We start from the raw sequence: 20,140 nt of genomic DNA, 5'->3' as shown, positions 1-20,140 counted from the left end.
TATTTTCCAGAGACGGACTGGGACTGGGATTAGGACCAGGACTGGGACTGAGACTCGGAGTGGGACTGGGACTGGAATAAAATACATACCACCCTCTGGGACGGGCAATAAGGGATGCAGAAGAATGGGAAGGAATTGAGAGAAGAGAAAAGAGAGAAGGCGAAGGAGATTGAGAAAGAGATAGAATGACACGAAGATGGAGATAGATGAAGCGAAAAAACGGAGGGAAGAGTGAATAAAAGGATTAGGAAAAGGTGAAGAGGGGGGGGGGGGGCAGAGTCAGACAGATATGTATGTAGATATACATAATCATTTTGGTCACATCAAAAAGCGAAGAAATGGGCTAGCCGTTTATTGTAATCTTATGGCGGGTGCCAGAGCATCAAAACATAGCGAAGTGATCGAAATAAGTATATTATTTCATATTTTTTCACTTATCTATCACGAAATATTTTTACAAAACTTTGTCTTTTTTATAAATTTTAATAAGTTTTTATCAGTTTAATTGCTGATTTATTCGAAAATAATGAAACCAAACGAATTTCTTGGAGTTTTTTTGGTGTATTTTAGGCAACTCTATAGCCATATGATATTTATACCCATTCTTGGAAACGAACTGAGAGAGAATAAATGTTTCATATCAGATAATCAGTGATTATTATTAATTCCTTAATATAAGTTTCGTTAAATATTTTTCCACCAGTTTCCATACAAAATTGGAGAATCTTGCAATCCATTTTAGCGTAACTTCCCGAAGAGCTAGATACATGAAACTTGGAACACACATTGGAACTCGATGAAGAAAATTTAAGATGACATAACTACGTTGTGCTGTTAAGGATAAGAGAGTTTTCGAGATGGAATACGGGTCGAAATATCAAGAGATATTTAGAAAGTTCATTTACAACACGTGCAATCCTGCGACCGCTATTTCAGTAACTTCCCGTAGAGCTAGATGCTTGAAAATAAGAACATACTTCAGAACCCCATGACAACGCAACAGCAGGGAAAAAAGTTTTGGTTAGGTTGCGTAGGGATCGTGAAAATAAAACAATGTTACCAAAACTTTGAGGATTGTAATATTTAGGATAAACAGGTTTTCTAGATAGGACAGTAATCGAGATATTTACTTACTTATTTAATTGACACTTAAGTGCTTAAACGGTTATGACCATCCAGCAACGCTCGCCGCCAGTCGCTTCTTCGCTCTGCTAATAGGCGCCAAATGGTGACACTAAGGGAATTTAAATCGTTTTCCACGTGGGAGCCGCCCTCTTCCTATGCTTCCATATGCGGTTTACGACAAAAATACATTCCTAGCCATAGCATCATCTTTCATATGCATAACATGGCCTAGCCAAAGTAGACACTGAGTTTTAATTCGCTGAATTCATTTATGTCTGCATAAAGCTTGTACAGCTCATCATTAAGTCTTCTTCGGTACTTGGCGTCGCCAACGCGTAGAGGTCCGTAAGTCTCTCCAAGAACTTTTTTCTCTAGTACTTCCAGTGCCGCTTCATTTGGTGTTGCCATGGTCCATGCTTCTGCACCATATAGCAAGGCGTGTGCGGTAAGTGCCTTATAGAGCATGGTTTTCGTTTGCCAAGAGAGGACTTTACTTTTCAATTGTCTACATAGTCTAAAGTAATATACCTTGGCTCTTCGCTGCATTTTAAAATTGATGTTGTTTTTTGTGTTAATGTTTGTTCCCAAATAAACCAAGTCTTTTTAATGTTTCGGACTTATCGCTGCCAACAGTGGCGTGGCTGCCAAGGCGCAAATGCGCTGACACTTTGCTTGCTCGATGACAGCAGGTACTTCGTTTTGTCCCCAGCTTACTTGTAATCAGCATACGCTAGTAATTGCACGCTTTAATAGAATATTGTTCCAGAGCTGTTAAGTTCTGAAGCTACTATATTTTCTCCAGCATTAGACTACAGTAATCTCTCGATAGGCGGTCACCCTGTCTGAAACCTCGTGTAGTTTCGAACGGCTCAGAGAGGTTCTTCCCAATTCTGACTAAACTGATAATGTTGATCAATGTCGTTTTGCAAAGCCGTATAAGTTCTGCGGGGAAACCAAATTCCGATATAGCGGCATATCGGCAGCTCATTTTCGTGCTGCCGAAGGGTCGGCATGCACTCGCCCAACCATAGCTTGAAAAGAAGCTGATGCATGCGCCTTACCAACTCCTCACCGCCGTGTAGAATAACTCCGCAGGCAATCCATCAACGCCTGTGGCCTTGTTGTTTTTTAATCTGGTTCTGGCTTCATTACAATCGTGTTGGGCACATTTATTCCATCATCATCGATTGCGGGATCGTGCTCATCATCCCTGTGCAGTACATCGCTCTCTCTATTAAGAAGAGGAGAAAAGTACGCCCTCCATAATCTAAGTACTCTCTGGACATCTGCTACAAGATCGCCGTTTTCGTTCTTACAGTTAAAAAAAAAAAAAAAATGTAAGGCGCGATAACCTCCGAAGAGATCTAAGGCCGAGCTTCACTTCCAATTTTCGTCGTGCTCCTCTTGATTTTCCCTACAAATTGGCCGGACTGGACCTACATGTTTTATGCCGACTCCGAACGGCATCTGCAAGGCAGATGAGTTTTCACTGAGAGCTTTTCATGGCAGAAATACACTCGGAGCGCTTGCCAGTCACTGCCGAGGGGCGATCCCGCTTAGAAAAATTTTCTTCTAATTGAAAAACCTTATTTCTAAAATTTTGATGTTGCTTTGCTCGGGAGTTGAACCCAGGGCATACGGTGTGATAGGCGGAGCACGCTATCATCACACCACGGTGGCCGCCAAACAGGAGTTTGCTCCGAACTTATAACCTTCCGTCTGTCGCCGAATTTTTTGGTAAAATTTGCTGGGGTTATTCTCAGTGGCTAGCAGCTCAAGCTCCTCTAGATAAGTCGTAAATTGCCGGACTTAGGTAAAGATTATATCGAAAGTCTATTTTTTACAATTTTGTTCCTCATACAAATTTTAACAATGAATTTGAATATCAAAGTTCAAAAAAAACATTTTTCGTTTTTTCTGGTTCTTTTATATAAAGGAAGTACTTAAAAAGTTTTTTATATCATTTATTTCATTTATTATAGACTGCCTTTTCTTGTGCTATTAGAAGCGTTAGTTTGTCAAGAATTTCTTTTTAATAACCCCACATTAAAATATGCTTTGGTTAATTAAATGGGAGTTCGTCAAGTTAAGCATTTGAAAATTTTAAGAAATGCCCAGCAAGAAATAAACTTATTATTTTAAAAAAGGCAAACTACTTTTGTCTATCTTCGCAAGATTGAGCTTGTTTTGTTTGCGCGGTAGTACAAGATTCTTGAACTGAGACAACCCTCTTTGGAAGAGGGCCGCTGGTGCTGTCTGGCAGAGTTAAGTACCTTGGGATTATTCGTGAAAGCAAGACTTTAGGGAAGCTTACTTTGAAGGTCAGGGCTAGGAAGGATTCGGTTGTATTGCTGTTGAAGGTCAATTTGCAAGCGCTGTTGCTTACTTCGAGGGTAGTACCTTAACTCTATGATACGGCGGTTAAGTGATGGAGCACTAGAAACTTCTGCTATGTTCAAAATGTTTAAAGCAGTGCAGCGATTGGCAATGGTTGGAATCAGCTTGATCCTTCCTACCCTACAACACCTGCACTGGCGCTAAACGCAGTGCTAAATCTGTTCCCGGTGGATATGGTGGTCAAACTGGCTGGAGTATGGGCTGAAAAAGGGCTTCGTGATGCAACATATAAGCTTGTGAATTACGGACAATCCACTTCGACTTCATTCCTAATGGACAGACTACTATCCACCGGCTCCCGTCCTATTTCCACATTTACCATGGCCTGAGGAATTAATATGGGAGGAGAGTCTGGTCAACCTGATCACAGATGGATTCAGGCTGAATGGGCGCGTTGGGGGTGGAGTATTATACAACGACCTCAGTGCTAACCTTAAATTTAGGCTGCCCGCCAGTGTAACTGTTGAGGAATTCAACATCTGCTTACATAGTGAGGCAACTATCAAGGCGCCAAGCTCTGCCACTATGAGTTCGTAGGCTGTGTGGGCATCTAACAACTTTTTGATGAAAATCATCTGGTTTCCGGAGCATAAGGATATCCCTGAAAACCACTGACTGTATCTAGCCCGGGGAGGGGCGGACGAGTTGAACGTGTCTGTCAGTGGAGGCTATGGGATCCGGTTTGCCACTTACTCTCTGCTTCGGGACAGGTGAGCCGCGAATCAGCTTAGCAAACGCAGGATTGACACAACCCCTTACCGAGTGTCGAGGTCTTCCTGGCCCTTTATTGATTACAGGCCCTCCGCGGAGCTATTAGTGTTAACAAAAGCTCATATATCTATCGTTATTGGTATCTTAACCAAAGGCTATGAAATGAGAGTCCATGCGGTAAGCGTTGATACACTGGACAGCCCAGCTTGTGTTAGCTGTATTGAGTACGAAAAGGTGGAATCATCCAGCCACTTCATGCTCAGCCGTCCAGCCTTTGCGAGAACGAGGCACAAATAATTCCAAAGTCGATTTGTGCCGTATTCGTGGCTTTATTGCTGCCACGTATCGATTCAGTAAATAACTGGAGGCCAGTTTCACCGGTAGAGAATGTGGCGACTCAACGAACCAACATAAAAGTATCCAAGTAAGCTGTTCCTTAACTGGACAACTGCCGTGCAACCTTACCCAAACAACTCAACTACTTTTGTTTGGCAATAGCCGATGTTACTGTTTTTGCAACTAACTCCTAGTCAACTAAATTCAGTCTTCTACTTCTTCTGCGATCCTCACAAATTGTCATCGAAAGACTCTAATGGAAGTCCAGGGAGACTTGCAGTTTCAATAAAGTATGCTCTTAGATGTATTACTGTATCTATGACCTAGACAGGCTCCAGTATGGAAAATGTATGTTTGCTTTCTTATCGGTATTGTCTCCTATATTCTGTAGAAAATTGTCCATATGCTGAACGGGGTCCATATAGATCATTTATAGGAACCTCAAGGAGCCTGCGTAGTTTTTTCTACATATCGATAACGATGTGATAACTTTTCGATATAAAAGCGATAAATTTCCGTTTTCCAACGCCGATAGCTCGTGGAAAGGAAATGGATCACAGGCTTATACCCCATTGATATAAAACCGTTAACACTTCGACAACAAATCATACGCCACACGGTTTCTTGTACGGTTCCGGTTTCGGTTTTGGTTTGTCGTCTCTCCTTTCCCATCCCCTCTTTTTATACTCAGCCGAGCAGAGCTCACAGAGTATATTAACTTTGTTCATATAACGGTAATCCGTAACGGCATAAACTAATCGAAATAGATATATACTTCTATATACCAAAGGGATCTGGGCGAAAAAAGAAATTTATTTAGCCAAGTTCGACCGTCCGTCTGTCCGTCCGCCCGTAAACACGATAACTTGAGTAAATTTTTAGGTATCTTGATGAAATTTGTACATTCCTGGGCACTCATTTCAGATCTCTATTTAAAATGGATCGAAATCGGACTATAACCACGCCCACTTTTTCGATATCGAAAATTTCGAAAAAAATTCATTACCAAAGATGGATAAAGCGATGAAACTTGGTTGGTGGGTTGACCTTATCACGCAGAATAGAAAATTAGTAAAATTTTGGACAATGGGCGCGGCACCGCCCACTTTTGAAAGAAGGTAATTTAAAATTTAACAAGCTGTATTTTGGCAGCCGTTGAAGATATCATAATGAAATTTGGCAGGAACGTTACTCCTATTCCTATATGTGTGTTAAATAAAAATTAGCAAAATCGGATGACGAACACGCCCACTTTTTAATAAAAAAAAAATTGTAAGTCAAATTTTAAGAAAAAATTTTATATCTTTAGAGTATATAAGTAAATTATGTCGGCATTCAACTCCTGTAATGATATGGTGCAACCAAATACAAAAATAAAAGAAATTTTCAAAATGGGCGTGGCTCCGCTCTTTTTCATTTAATTTGCCTAGAATACTTTTAATGCGATAAGTCGAACAAAAATTGACCAATCCTTGTGAAATTTGGTAGGGGCATAGACTATATGACGGTAACAGTTTTCTGTGAAAATGGGCGAAATCGGTTGAAGCCACGCCCAGTTTTTATAAACAGTCGACCGTCTGTCCTTCCGCTCGGCCGCTAACACGATAACTTGAGCAAAAATCGATATATCTTTACTAAACTTAGTTCACGTACTTATCTGAACTCACTTTATCTTGGTATTAAAAAAGGGCGAAATCCGACTATGACCCCGCCCAATTTTTCGATATCGAAAATTTCGAAAAATGAAAAAAATGCCATAATTCTATACCAAATACGAAAAAAGGGATGAAACATGGTAATTGGATTGGTTTATTGACGCGAAATATAACTTTAGAAAAAACTTTGTAAAATGGTTGTGACACCTACCATATTAAGTAGAAGAAAATGAAAAAGTTCTGCAGGGCGAAATCAAAAGCCCTTGGAATCATGGCAGGAATACTGTTCGTGGTATTACATATATAAATAAATTAGCGGTAACCGACAGATAATGTTCTGGGTCACCCTGGTCCACATTTTGGTCGATATCTCGAAAACGCCTTCACATATACAACTAAGGTCCACTCCCTTTTAAAACCCTCATTAATACCTTTAATTTGATACCCATATCGTACAAACACATTATAGTCACCCCTGGTCCACCTTTATGGCGATATCTCGAAAAGGCGTCCACCTATAGAACTAAGGTCCACTCCCTTTTAAAATACTCATTAACACTTTTCAGTTGATATCCATATCGTAAAAACGCATTTTAGAGTCACCACTGGTCCACATTGATGGCGATATCTCGAAAAGGCGTCCACCTATTGAACTAAGGATCACTCCCTTTTAAAATACTCTTTACCACCTTCCATTTGATACCCATGTCATACAAACACATTAAAGGGTTACCCTAGGTTCATTTTCCTACATGATGATTTTCCCTTATTTTGTCTCCAAAGCTCTCAGCTGAGTATGTAATGTTCGGTTACACCCGAACTTAGCCTTCCCTACTTGTTTACTCTTCTTTCCTTTACTTTACTTTTCTTTCCAGCCTTTAATTTCCTCGCTTTCCTTTCCTTTCTTTTCCTTTCCTTTCCATTACTTTCCTTTCCTTTCTGTACCTTTTCTTTACTTTCCTTTCTCTTCTCTTCCTCTTACCCCTCCCGCACCGTTTGCTTACATTTATACTTACACACAACACCTCACACTTACATTCTTGATTACCCCATTCTGTTAGCACAATTAATTACACGTCACAAAGCTCAAAAATCACCATGTCATTTAAGACGGATTTACAGATCAGTTAATGTATATTTAGTTCAGGTGCACTCTTACTACATTAAATTCATGGAACGTAAAACGAAGCAAAAGATGAGATACTGTTAACTTATGACGCTATCAAAGCATTAGAGTGAAACGACGTGCTAAGCACTGAGAAAAATGCCTTGGCTGTTATGTCAATTTCTATATTGATGGATATCGAATCTTATTTGTCAGTTCGCACAAACCCTTAATTTATAGCATACAAATCTATGTAATTCGTATCAATACTAGTTCAATATTGACTTGATAAAATTGATGATATGATAGAATATTTTCCAAAAGATTTTATTGTAAGCCGCAATATGCTATGTGTGCGCTAACGTTCGCACCTTTCGTTCCTGAGAGTCAAAAAACTTGTTTTGGGTTTTATTTTTGACTTTTGTAGTAAGAGTAAACTTTTAGCGGCCACCGTGCGTGTGCCGCCTACCACACCGTATGCCCTGGGTTCAAACCCCAGGCAAAGCAACATCAAAATTTTAGAAATAAGGTTTTTCAATTAGAAGAAAATTTTGCTAAGCGGGGTCGCTCCTCGGCAGTGTCTGGCAAGCGCTCCGAGTGTATTTCTGTCATGAAAAGCTCTCAGTGAAAACGCATCTGCCTTGCAGATGCCGTTCGGAGTCGGCATAAAACATGTAGGTCCCGTCCGGTCAATTTGTAGGGAAAATCAAGAGGAGCACGACGAAAATTGGAAGAGAAGCTCGGTCTTAGATCTCTTCGGAGGTTATCGCGCCTTACATTTATTTATTTTATTTATTTAAACTTTTAGCTTTTATTTTCAACTCGTATGATAAAAGTAAAAAATAACTATTAAAACTTGGCTTTTATTTGAAAAGACATAACCGTTACGATCTCTGCTTACAAGACATTGAGCAGGGTGGCACTACGTTTCGACTCATGAAAAAATTTTAAGATTTTTTTTAATAATGACGTAAATTTTACGATTTTGTTTAATAATGACGTATTTACCGAGTCAGACTGATCTCTTTAATTTTTGTATTTCGTGATATTCTTACATACATTAAGATATGAAAATCACGTTTTTCGGCTGCATTCAGTTTTTGTTATATTAAGTTTGAAGTTATATAGCAGACTAGAGTAACGGACAGACTTTGTTTTGTTCGAAAATTGGTTAGCCTACATGTAAAAGTTGGCCTCGCTTCTATTCTTCACCCTCTGTCCCATAGTTTTCTACTTTGTCTTCCATTTTTTTCTTATTTCTGTCCATCTTTTATTTTTCTGACTTCCTCTCCTTCATATCTTTCCCTCGCAATTTCCCTACACCCACTTTCTCTCCTCCCACGCACTCTCTCTAATTAACTTCTTTTCCTTCTTCTCTTTCTCATGAATGCGATTTATAACAAACGTTTATCAAATAATAAGCTTTTGAAAGAAGTCGGCCTCGGTTGAATTTCCGGAAAAATAAGAAGAAAGAGGGACCGAATTGTGAATTCAAAGCATCCTCAAACCTCCTTGAACCCACACACAAAATTTCATCAAAATCGGTGGAGTCGTATTGCAGGGGGTTAAGTTAGAAATACACATACAGAAGAAATATACATATACATAAATATAAATCTTTTCGAAAGGCTGCCTAAGTAATATATTTCAAACAGATCGCACCATAAAAAGTATTTACTTAAAATGATCGGACCATGGTCGACTCTCCGGAAAGAAATGTTTTTCAAATAATTAGCTGTCAAGTTCAAGCAAATCGCACCATAAATAAGATTTTTAACAATAGGCTGGCCCTTGGTCCATTCGCCAGAAAAAGGTCCCAAATATTGAGCCTTTCGAAGAGGAACCATTGATTAAAGAAATCGCACTATAAAAAGTATTTTTTTGAATAGGCCAGCATCTGGTTCGCTTTTCGAAAGGAAAAGTTTACCAAATATAAAACTAGGCAAATAGGTGCCCCTTTGCGAAGTCTCAAGCAAAGCATCCCATAAATTAAATTTTTTAAAAGGAGTTTAGCCCTGGTGCATTCCCCGGAATGAAAATGCTAGGTTAGCCAAAGAGGTGACAAATTTTAAATAAATCTCACCATAAATTAGGTTTTTTTAGAATTGATCGGTCGCTGGAAAAAATAGTTTCTCAAATAATGACCTAGTCACTGAAGTACCCCTATACCAAATTTCAAACAAATCGTCCTATGCGGCCCCTGGTCCACTTCCCGGAATGAAAAGTTTCTCAAATATTATATTTGTCAAAGAGATAGTCCGGTAATGAATTTCAAGGAAATCGCACCATATTTTTTTTTGAGATTGTTCGGTCCCTGGCCGACTTTCCGGACAAAGCTGTGAATCTAAAGCAGAGCCGGCGACACAAATACTAAAACAATTGCATACGTGTGTGTAAAAATTGAGTGACAACTCCCCACAGCGTGCTAAAAGAAAATGTGGACGGTGAAGTTTGAAATTAATAAATAATAGTTTAAAAAAAACTTAAAAAAACACGCTTTTATAGCTAACCGAACTAAAAAATAGAAAATAATTTTCAATTAAAAATAGTTTATATAACAGTAGTAGGAGGTCAAACAATCATTTATAGTTAATCACCTCAAAACAAAATTATAATAAAATTTAAGTTATTTACAGAATTATTTAATTCAGATTAAAAAGCGTGGGGTGCATTTGACTACATTTCATATCTTCCCTCTCAGATAGTTGCCAATAGAATGATTGTAACATTCAATATGAAGCACCCCACGCTTTTTACTGTGAATTAAATTATTCTGTAAATAACTTAAATTTTATTATAATTTTGTTTAGAGGTGATTAACTATAAATGATTGTTTGACCTGCTATTACTGTTATATAAACTATTTTTAATTGAAAATTATTTTCTATTTTTTAGTTCGGTTAGCTATAAAAGCGTGTTTTTTTAGTTTGTTTTTAAACTATTATTTATTTTCAATTTTTTAGTTCAAGTAATTTTAAAAGTTTTAGTCGAGAGTGATGAAACCTCGAAACGCCAGCGGTCCCTGGATGAATCCAACCCCACGGCACCGAAAAGGGCCAAGACGCAGGGAGGCTGGACGCGGTCTTTCGCCGAAATTGCCAGGGGTCGACAGATCATTGGCATTATAGACGAGAGCAGCTAAGATGGCAGGATCCCGAAACAACAGTGGAAGTGGATCAAGGCCGCGCTCGCTACGGTGGCCGTTAAGGTTAAGAAAGACAACCCTGGTCCACCGCCGTCTTACACCGATGCAGGGTGCTTCCAGGGCAATGTCAAGCTAATTGCCTGTGACGACGCCAGGTCGGTAAACCTCTATAGGGCCGCCGTCGCGCTGATAGGGGTGGTATATCCGGGAGCGCGCCTCAAGGTAATGGAGACGCGTGATATCCCCTCACGACCAAGGGCTAGAGCCTAAGTTCCAGTGACGCCATCGGACCCAGCTGACATCCTGTAGCTGCTCCAGGAGTACAACCCGCCACAGTTTTGGAAGTCAACCGGGATAAAACCGAGCTTGTTTTTTTCACGAGGAGGTACAAAGTACCAAATCTTACACCGCCAAGAATTGGGGGTACGTTCTTAGCGTTTAGCGATCAAGTCAAGTATTTGGGAGTCATTCTGGATAGGAAGCTATTGAGTGACCATATATTGGAGCGATCCAAGAAGGCAGCAGCAGAGCTGTTCACCTGCAAAATGGCAATTGACACCTCCTGGGGATTCTCCCCTAAGGTGACCTACTGGATTTACACAGCCATTGTGTGCCCGATTCTTCCTTATGGTGCCTTGGTCTAGTGGCCTGCACTAGCTAAAAGTACCTATCTTAAAATGCTTCAAAAGTTGCAACGGAGTTTGGAGCTCTGCATTACCGGGGCTCTCGGCTCCATTCCAGAGTCCGTTACATAAATACATGGATACATAGATAGATACAGACCAAGCTAATAAAAACGTGTAAAAAAGGGCTCCAGTATGCTCTTTCGTAGATGTGCCATGCATCCACTTCTATCATTAATAAAGGAATGCGTTTTTCGTATTATGTGCAAGGTTTCAAATCTATGGCCATTTGGGGTGGTCATAAGTTCAATTGACCTTATGTCCGTTAACCTTATGTCACCCCACCATCACATTATTGCATTGTCATCGAGCCTTGATACGTGTGCAAAGTTTCAATCAAACTAATGGCCATTCGAGGTGGTAATAAGGCCAATTGACCTTATGGCCGTTGACCTTATGTCACCAGACTATCACATTAGCGCATTGTCATCGAGCCTTGATACGTGTGCAAAGTTTCAATCAAACTAATGGACATTCAAAGTGGTAATAAGACCAATTGACCTTATTGCCGTTGACCTTATGTCACCACACCATCACATTGATGCATTGTCATGGAGTCTGGATACGTGTGCAAAGTTTCAATCAAAGTTATGGCCATTCAAAGTGGTAATATGGCCAATTGACCTTATGGCTGTTGACCTTATGTCACCACACCGTCGCATTAATGCATTGTCATCGGTCCTTGATACGTATGCAAAGTTTCAAATTAATAAGACTTCTAGAAACCGGTGAAAATTAAGTTCAAAGATTCCGTTACATACAGGCCAAGCTAATAAAAGCGTGTTAAAAAGGACTTTGGTCATTTGATTTCAAGCTAATCCTAACTATATTTACTTATATTCGTATAACTAAGAACGCGGAGGTCGAGCTAGCCAGATAAAACTTTGGGGTATGGTGTATGGTGTTTCTTCAATGCAAAATTTACTTTAAAAAATTAACTTTTTCACTAAGAAAGAATTATAAAACAAAGAAAATGTAAAGATAGAAATATATATTTTCAAAACAAAGTTATTCAATAAAAAAAAAAAATGTATAAAAAATAATAAAACTAAGTAGAACGTGTAAAAAGTTACTTATATTAGGGGGACTCATGTAACCTTATAAATGCCTTAAAATGTGTAAAAAGTGTGTAAAATATAAATTTATCTAGTGCGTAAACGAGCTGTCAAATTTTATATGAAAAATCATTTACACAATTTGTATAAATTTACGCGCACATTTCATTGTGTAAACGCGGTAAACTCTGAGGAATGCAACCTTGCAGGCATTTTCATAAGAAATCTTCAACATGAGCAAGTCATTTACAAGTATATCTTAGTAAAGACGTTTTAGTTTTGATTTTTCACTTAATCTTGGCATTTTTTAATTTGTATAACAATCAAAAAAATTTTTGGTGCCAATAATACAGCTGATAAACAATTAAGTTTATTAATAATATTACTAGGTGCGTTCATATAACAGCGTGTGTAAATGGATATAATTTTACACCTTATAAGTTTATATGCTTTCATGAGTCCCCCTATTAAATTGTCAATATTAATATGTATGTTCAAAAGGAACTTAATAATACTAACTAAAACGTTTTAGAAGTCACTTTAACATTTCAGCATATTGTTGTTATTATGTGCCCAAAAAGTAGCATGGACTTTTCCTTTTGCATTTGACAAAGAATTCCCCATATATTAAGATGAAGTAGTGGACATAATTCCTTAAGGAAAAATATATCAAATTAAAAGATTAGCTTTTTAAAAATAAAACTATATTTTCAAGGAAAATAATTGCATTTTAAATTTTAGCTGTTGTTGTGCGATCAAATAAATTTTTTGGCTTCCTGACCAAAAAGCGTAGTGAATATAACAGAAAAAGAAATGTTTGGCACTGTCAAGTACAAATATCTCGAAAACCACAATCAAAATTCTAACACCGGATTCACCGTAAAAGTATTGGATCATTTCTGGGTCTAAAATTTGTCAGCCCATGTTACCAACTTTTATTAATTTTAGTATCCATAGTTGTGAATGATCTAGCCATAGATTTTCCCCAGTGTGTAGATCGGGCATATTGATCTAATTTAAAGTAATTAGTTCATAAATAAACTAGCGTGAAAAATAAACATTTTTTTACATATTGCCAAATATTCGCATGACTCCAAATCAATTCCGTTATCCATTAAATAGAATTAAAATATTTTAGTCGGCGCCGTACCAGTCAACTGTCAGCATGTGGACTACAAAATTAATAATAACTCGATATTTTTTATATTTTTTTTGTATATATAGTTTAATAGTACCAAAATCCTTTTTTAAACAAATATACTGCATAAAAAATGTTTCTAAAATTTCGTTTTTTATTTATTGCATTCCTTACAGATTGCTTTGAGCGCATCGCACTGGAGGCAATGCTGCCATTTGAAAAGACATTTCGCACCGAAGACACCAATTCGTTAAAGATGTGTAAAGAGAAGTGCATACAGGCTGGCGAGAAATGTCAATCCATTTCATTTGGGTCAGTTATTTATAATACAGACATATGTTTCGCAACTTAATACATATCGACAAAGTGACACACAAACAATGCTTTATACATTTAATTGCATTCATTGCGACACGAAATTGGATTCGGCAAATTTTGCGATTATTTGTCTCTGACTTTTTTTTTGCCAAATTGATTACTTCATTGATTTAATTGCGATTTTTTTATCTGGTTTTTTATTTTTCTTACTAGTGTGCATCGACGCGGAAATGGGACTTGTCAGCTGTCAACAGAGAAATACAGCGCATCTGGCGGACGGCCGAGTGGCGTAATATTCGATCCCGATTTCGATTTGTATATACGCAAGACAAATTGTTTCGATCTTAGCGATAACACAATATCCGATACTACACTCAGTGACAGTGGTGGTGGTGGTGGTATTGAAGGTAATGATGTCTTTAATGGTTTATCGCCCACACCCTCCGTACAGCTGCCGAATCGACCGGCGGATCCTGGCACCACTACGCTACTCGTAGTGAATCCCACGCCTACCACAAGCACGACGTATGCGAATGAAAGACCTTCAACCGGTTACAGCCCATTATCACCAGCAACAACAACATATGAAACTACAGCAGGTGTGTATACCGACAGTATAAACCCCATATTGGGCGCAACAACACCGGATGGTGATCGTTTATACTTTTCACAAGACATTTATCCATTATATAAGTATCCCATGTTGTATGAACATAATTATCCAGCGCCTAATGATGATGTCTACATACCAGGTGGCTACGCATCGAACGTTCCACAAGTTGACGATCATTATCGTCCACCTGGCCAATATACGACAGAGGAAATGCATACCCTACCGCATGCTCCACAGCGTCCAATTTTTGGTTTAGGATATGGCAATGGTTTCAGTTATGGCCGTCCTGAGTCATATGATCCCACAACGCTACGTCCGCATGATCAAAGTTCGTATGCTGATCGCGATCAAGATCGTAATCAACCGGGCGGTTACACTGCACGTCCAACTCAATATCCCAGTGATCGTCCAGATAATCCGGGCACATATCCGAATGATCGTCCAAATTCATATCCTAATAATCGTCCTGATAGGCCATCTACATTTCCCACCAATGATGGCCCCAACGATAGACCAGCTACATATCCAAATAACCAGCCGAATAAACCTTCTCCATACCCTAGCGATTCTAATCAGCGTCCAAGCTCTTATCCAAACGATCGTCCTGAGCGTCCTAATGCCTCTCTACCCGATGTAACTGGTTCGTATCCTAGCGAGCGTCCGCATCGTTATGTTCCTTATCCCAGCGATCGTCCTGAGCGTCCAATGGGTCCGCCATATGCGCAACGTCCATCCAGGCCCAACTATGATCCTACTACACAACCCACGTATGATACACGGCCTAATTATGATGGCTTAAATCGACGTCCTTCCTATGAACAGCGTCCATCATCATCGGCGCTGCCATCTTCGGTGTCCTCCAGTAGTCAACGTCCACCTGGTGATTTCATAGATTATACAAATCGTCCGGACCCACCACGTGACTGGAGCTCGTCTATGCATCCGCCAGTACGTGAGCCTGGTATGGCAAGTAGTACTATGTCGACTGGTTTTGGTGGTGGTTCAAATGGTGATTATGATTATGTACGACGGAATGGCACAGTTGCTCATCCGGATGGCAGTTATGATGGCGATAAACCAATAGCAACATTTTTCAATCCGGAGGATTACATGAATGCCAACGGAAGTGAGACTTTTTGGTTTTAGATGTTATTACTAGACACCAATGAAAATATTTTGCTTTTATAGAACGCCCAGGCGACGGATATGATGGGGATGATGGCAACTTTACCACGGATAAAATGAAAGGTAAGTAGTTATTTCATGTGGTGTGTGATTGTATGGAATTACTTGATGAATGCAAGGTGCTAGGTCTTTGCGTCATTATGCTGTAAAATTTGGTTAAGGGCTTGGAAAGGCGTGCCTTCATTTCATAAATATATTTAGGTGTGAAATTTTTTCTTCCGGGGTTCAGTGAAGGACTATATGTCTTCTCCTACTTAGCTAACACTTAATCTTCAACAGTTCTTCTTATTTTCTTTCTTGTAGCGATAAGGGACTCTTTTATGGTTTTAGAGAGGTTTTTTATGTTGGTGGTACTTTGCCGTAAATTTATTTGGAATGTTCCAAAAAATTGGGCGGCCGCAGTGGTGTGGTGGTAGCATGGTCCTCCTACTATACCAAGGATCCTGGCCCCGGTAAAGCAATATCAAAACTTTAGAAACAAGTTTTTTCAATTAAAAGAAAGTTTCTAAGCGGGGTGGCCGTGATTTGGCAAGCACTCCGAGTATATTTCTGCCATGAAAAGCTTCTCAGTGAAATCTCATCTACCTTTAAGATGCCGTTCGGAGTGGGTCTCGTCCCGCCAATTTGTAGGAAATTCGAGGAGAGAAGCTCGACCTAAAATCTCTTCGTAGATTATTCGCGCCTTACACTTATTTATAGTTTTGTTCTGGAAAATAGCAGCATTAAGGTACTAACTCGACCATGGTTGGAACGATTTGATATGGCCAATTTGAATCTTCAAGGTCCAATCTCGCGCCATCTTCTAGAGGCTTCAAAGTATCGAAGATCATGTCCCACAATCTTATAGTAACAAAGTTACTGTTATCATTAAGAAAAAAAGAAGGGGACTGAAGGCTAATGATGAATGTTCTCACTGTACACTGCCTTCTGGCCTCACATGCTTTTGAATTAGGTCTGGTCAGTGTTAGCAGATGTAGGAAGGGCGGGTTAGAGGAGCAACCGATCGAGTATGTTTTGTGATCGAGACCTGTGCTCTCCAGGCTGCGATCTTAGAAAGCTGCTGGCATTTGGCAATAGTTCCTGGTTTCTGATAGGGGATTTCACTATGGGTGCTGCTTAAATGTCTGAGTGAATGCATACCTCGCACCCTCTCACTGCGTATTTACCTATTACTTACGAACGAACGCGAGACCTTAAGTTGCTCAAGGAAAACAATAGCTGCGATCCTGCAGTTCATTATGGACACTTCGCCATATTTCCTTCTTAAAGCGAGACCTTAAGCTGCTAAAAAAAAAACAGTAGCTCCCACGCTTAAATTAATTTGGAACGTATAGCTTTAGAGCGATATAATCTCCATTATGTACATCCCATCTCCTTTCCAATCTTTTCTTGAAGCAAATCTCACCTTATAGCTGCTGTCATCGAAGGCATGCTATAATCTGATCTCAAAGTCACGCCGGGATGATACTAATGTGATCATAATGCCTCGAGTTTCAAAGATCAGGCTCACAAGGTCATACTATCGGACAGTCAGCAGTTTTACCGCAGAGGCAACTGGTTAAGGATCACATTGAGTGCGTTAGTTGGGTACAACTTAAATTCTGCTGTTGTTCGTTCCTCAATACAATGTTAAAAACTAGTTTGGTTTCAATTCGTTCTCTGTCAACCTAGATATAAAATTATATAGGCAACTGATTTTCATCAAAACGAGGACTGCTATGAAAAAAACTTGGCAGTTCAAGGTTGTGGACACGTAAATATCGTGGTCCGAACGTGCCATTCGATTATGGAAATTAGAATATTCAACTGTAAATGCGGACACATCAAACTAAAATGGGAAAGCGACAGTTGTATTTGAGAATAGTTGTTAATGCGAAAGCGTCATATGGAAATGAGAAAAGTCTCTTGTAAATGAGAGAGCGTCAAATTAAAATGCGAAATGGGCCATTTGCAATTAATAACAGTCAGCTGTTCATTAGTACGAAAATGCGAAGGCGTCAGTTGTAATTCAAAATTATTTGCGTTGTGGAACACCCAAGTAAAGTTATTTAAATGTTTCATCTGCTCTTCCCAACGCTGAAAATTGAACGTAGCATATCTTTCTTGACATGAGTCCATCCTAATAAATCCTTCTGTCGTTAGATCGACACCACTCGAGGCAGTTGTATCTCGCCAACTAAATGAATGTTTCGGACTCTGGCATTTATAAATGAAGCTTCCACTTATTCAGTTGATGCTTTCTCAATTACACTGGATCATGATGCAATAAGCCAAACAGGTGGAGTAAGTATTACAAAATGGAGTCACATTTGACAATACTCGCACTCATAAATCAAAGTGTTGCTTCTTGACTCATCTGAGAAATTGACTTTTTCAATACCATAAAAAAAACTGCAGCAATAAATTTGAAATATGAAGTAAAGTGCTGGAAAATAATGCCTGCCTAAAGAGTATGGAGACATACTACCGACGTCAATAAGTTGATTGATAATTTCGAACAATACCATTAAATTGTGGAGGAATCTGTAGGAGGCTTTTAACTAGGTATTGACGGTATACGTTCAACCCAATATTTATCCATATAAGCCTAGCTTTGTGGTAGGCTCATTGAGCAGAAAGAGGTGGTTGGTATAAAAATATATAGCGCCCGAGGTTTAACAGCAACGATGATTCAACATATCGGAGCTTATAGATGTACCTGATGCTCTGCTAGCCATCCATGGAAACGTTAAGACAAACGTGAAATACTCCCAGCCGCTTGATCAAACCCGACAGACATTATTCTGACTTTCTCTATCTATACACCTGCCTCTTCTTTGTCTAGCCCTCTTCCTTTCTTATTTTCTCTCCCCTCTGCATTTTCTAATTTAACTTACCCGCTTTTGCTCTTGTCCAAGTCTTACTCTCACTATTACTCTAAATCTTATTCTTTTTCTCAATTTTTCTGTTAACCTCTTTTTGCAACTTTTTCTCAAACCATTACCGCTATTCTTACTTTTACTCTCGCTCTCCATCTTCCTCTTGTTCACTTTACTTTTCCGACTTCCCTCCAACTTCCTCTACATTTTCTTCTCATTTCCTCTGTTTTCTCTTCGCTATTCTTTTACTTCCCGCTTCCAATGAGGAGGTATATTGAGTTTGGGTTTTTCCGCACATGACATTACGAAAGTAACAAAATAGTCCCAACAATTTTCCCTCTTTCCCTGCAGTCAAACCAGCTAGTTGTATACTAGAAGAATAATAGTTTGCCAAAAATCCCAACTAGTTAAAGTTCTGCCTTTTTTCATATCAGCAACTGGTATTTTTAACAAGGCGATGTCCTACTAAATATCAATTGCCAGTCTCTGCATCACCTGTTGACAAACTATTCATTATATGCACCAGAATCGAACCAGGGTCATACCAATTAATGCACTAGTCAGTATATCGCCAGAATTATACCAGATTAGTATGCCAGATAGTAACCAATAGTTATTGATAACAGCATTCTCCGGGCGCGAACTCGCGATGCTACTTCCCCAATTAGTGTGAACTAGAATTATAATCTCCTTATGTTAATCTGGATCAACCGGATGAGTTGGAAGGTACTGTATCTCATCGTAGTGCTAAATGAGATGTTTCCTAATTCCTCTTGGAGTAGTGCGCGGTGGTTGATTGTGTCAAAAGTTTTTGACAGGTCAAGTGGTATGAGGACCGCCTTATGATGGAATTTTAGTTGGTTCAGTCCCCAATATATCTGAAGCCATGCTGATGGCTGGCTAACAGAATATTTATCTTTAAATGAATGACATCGGTAGATACGACTTACCATCGTTAACTGAGATTTCGGGCTTTGGTATTGGGATTATTCTTGCCATTCTTTATTATTCTTAAATGACAACAAAGGCTTAAATGACAAGTACAAAACATGCGTTAGGTAGCTGATGCCCAAGGTGTTTTAGCATCGGCATAGCTATTCCGATTGGACCTATCGATTTAAAAGGCTTGGCCCTTTTAATGGCATCTTTTGTCTTCAGAAGTAACGGTGAGGTGCGTGTTTGTCTTTATGGCGCGTTGATTTGTACGAAAACAGCAAAAAGCATTACCGCATTTATCATAAGGTCAACCCGCTTACCAAGTTTCATCGCTTTGTCGGTCTTGGGTAATGAAGTATCGCACTTTTTCGTTTTTTCGAAATTTTCGATATCGAAAAAGTGTGCGTGGTTATGGTCCGATTTCGTTCATTTAAATAGCGATCTGAGATGAGTGCCGAAGCACTTACATACCAAATTTCATTAAGATACCTCAAAATTTACTCAAGTTATCGTCTTTACGGACAGACGGACGGACGGACGGACATGGCTAAATGAATTTCATTTTTCGCCCAGATCATTTTGATATATATAAGTCTATATCTATCTCGATTATTTTATCCCGTTACGGGGTACCGTTATGCGAACAAAATTAATATCCTCTGTGAGCTCTGCTCAGCTGAGTATAAAAAAGTAATGACATTCGAATGGAATAAAGCGTAAAAATAGGAGTGGAGAGGAAAAGAAAGATTAAAAGTCAAAACCGAAACCAAAACCGACGGCATGTTAGCAATTTTTTATCCATTTGCTATCGTAGTGTTATAAATTTGATATTAATAACAAATGCTATCGATTTCTAGTTATCGGTTTACTATCGAAAAGT

The 20,140-nt window shown here is 39.1% G+C and overlaps 1 protein-coding gene across 5 annotated transcripts in view; it reads left to right on the top strand.

Annotated features, from left to right (window-relative positions):
• The window catches only part of LOC137245370 (uncharacterized), a 122,142-nt gene that overhangs the window by 25,398 nt on the left and 76,604 nt on the right, over positions 1-20,140 (top strand). For 4 of the 5 annotated variants that reach the window (XM_067775928.1, XM_067775927.1, XM_067775925.1 and 1 more), the window contains 3 exons: positions 13,527-13,662; positions 13,882-15,407; positions 15,470-15,529. In XM_067775928.1, the coding sequence (XP_067632029.1) occupies positions 13,527-13,662; positions 13,882-15,407; positions 15,470-15,529 (1,722 nt within the window). The remainder of the gene's footprint in view (positions 1-13,526; positions 13,663-13,881; positions 15,408-15,469; positions 15,530-20,140) is intronic. The other variant, XM_067775929.1, reaches the window with a different exon arrangement.

This window comes from Eurosta solidaginis, chromosome 3 (genome assembly GCF_040869045.1).
Source record: "Eurosta solidaginis isolate ZX-2024a chromosome 3, ASM4086904v1, whole genome shotgun sequence".
NCBI classification, from domain to species: domain Eukaryota; kingdom Metazoa; phylum Arthropoda; class Insecta; order Diptera; family Tephritidae; genus Eurosta; species Eurosta solidaginis.
The sequence above is the reverse complement of the archived record's forward strand: the minus strand, read 5'-3'. Positions and strand labels throughout refer to the sequence as shown.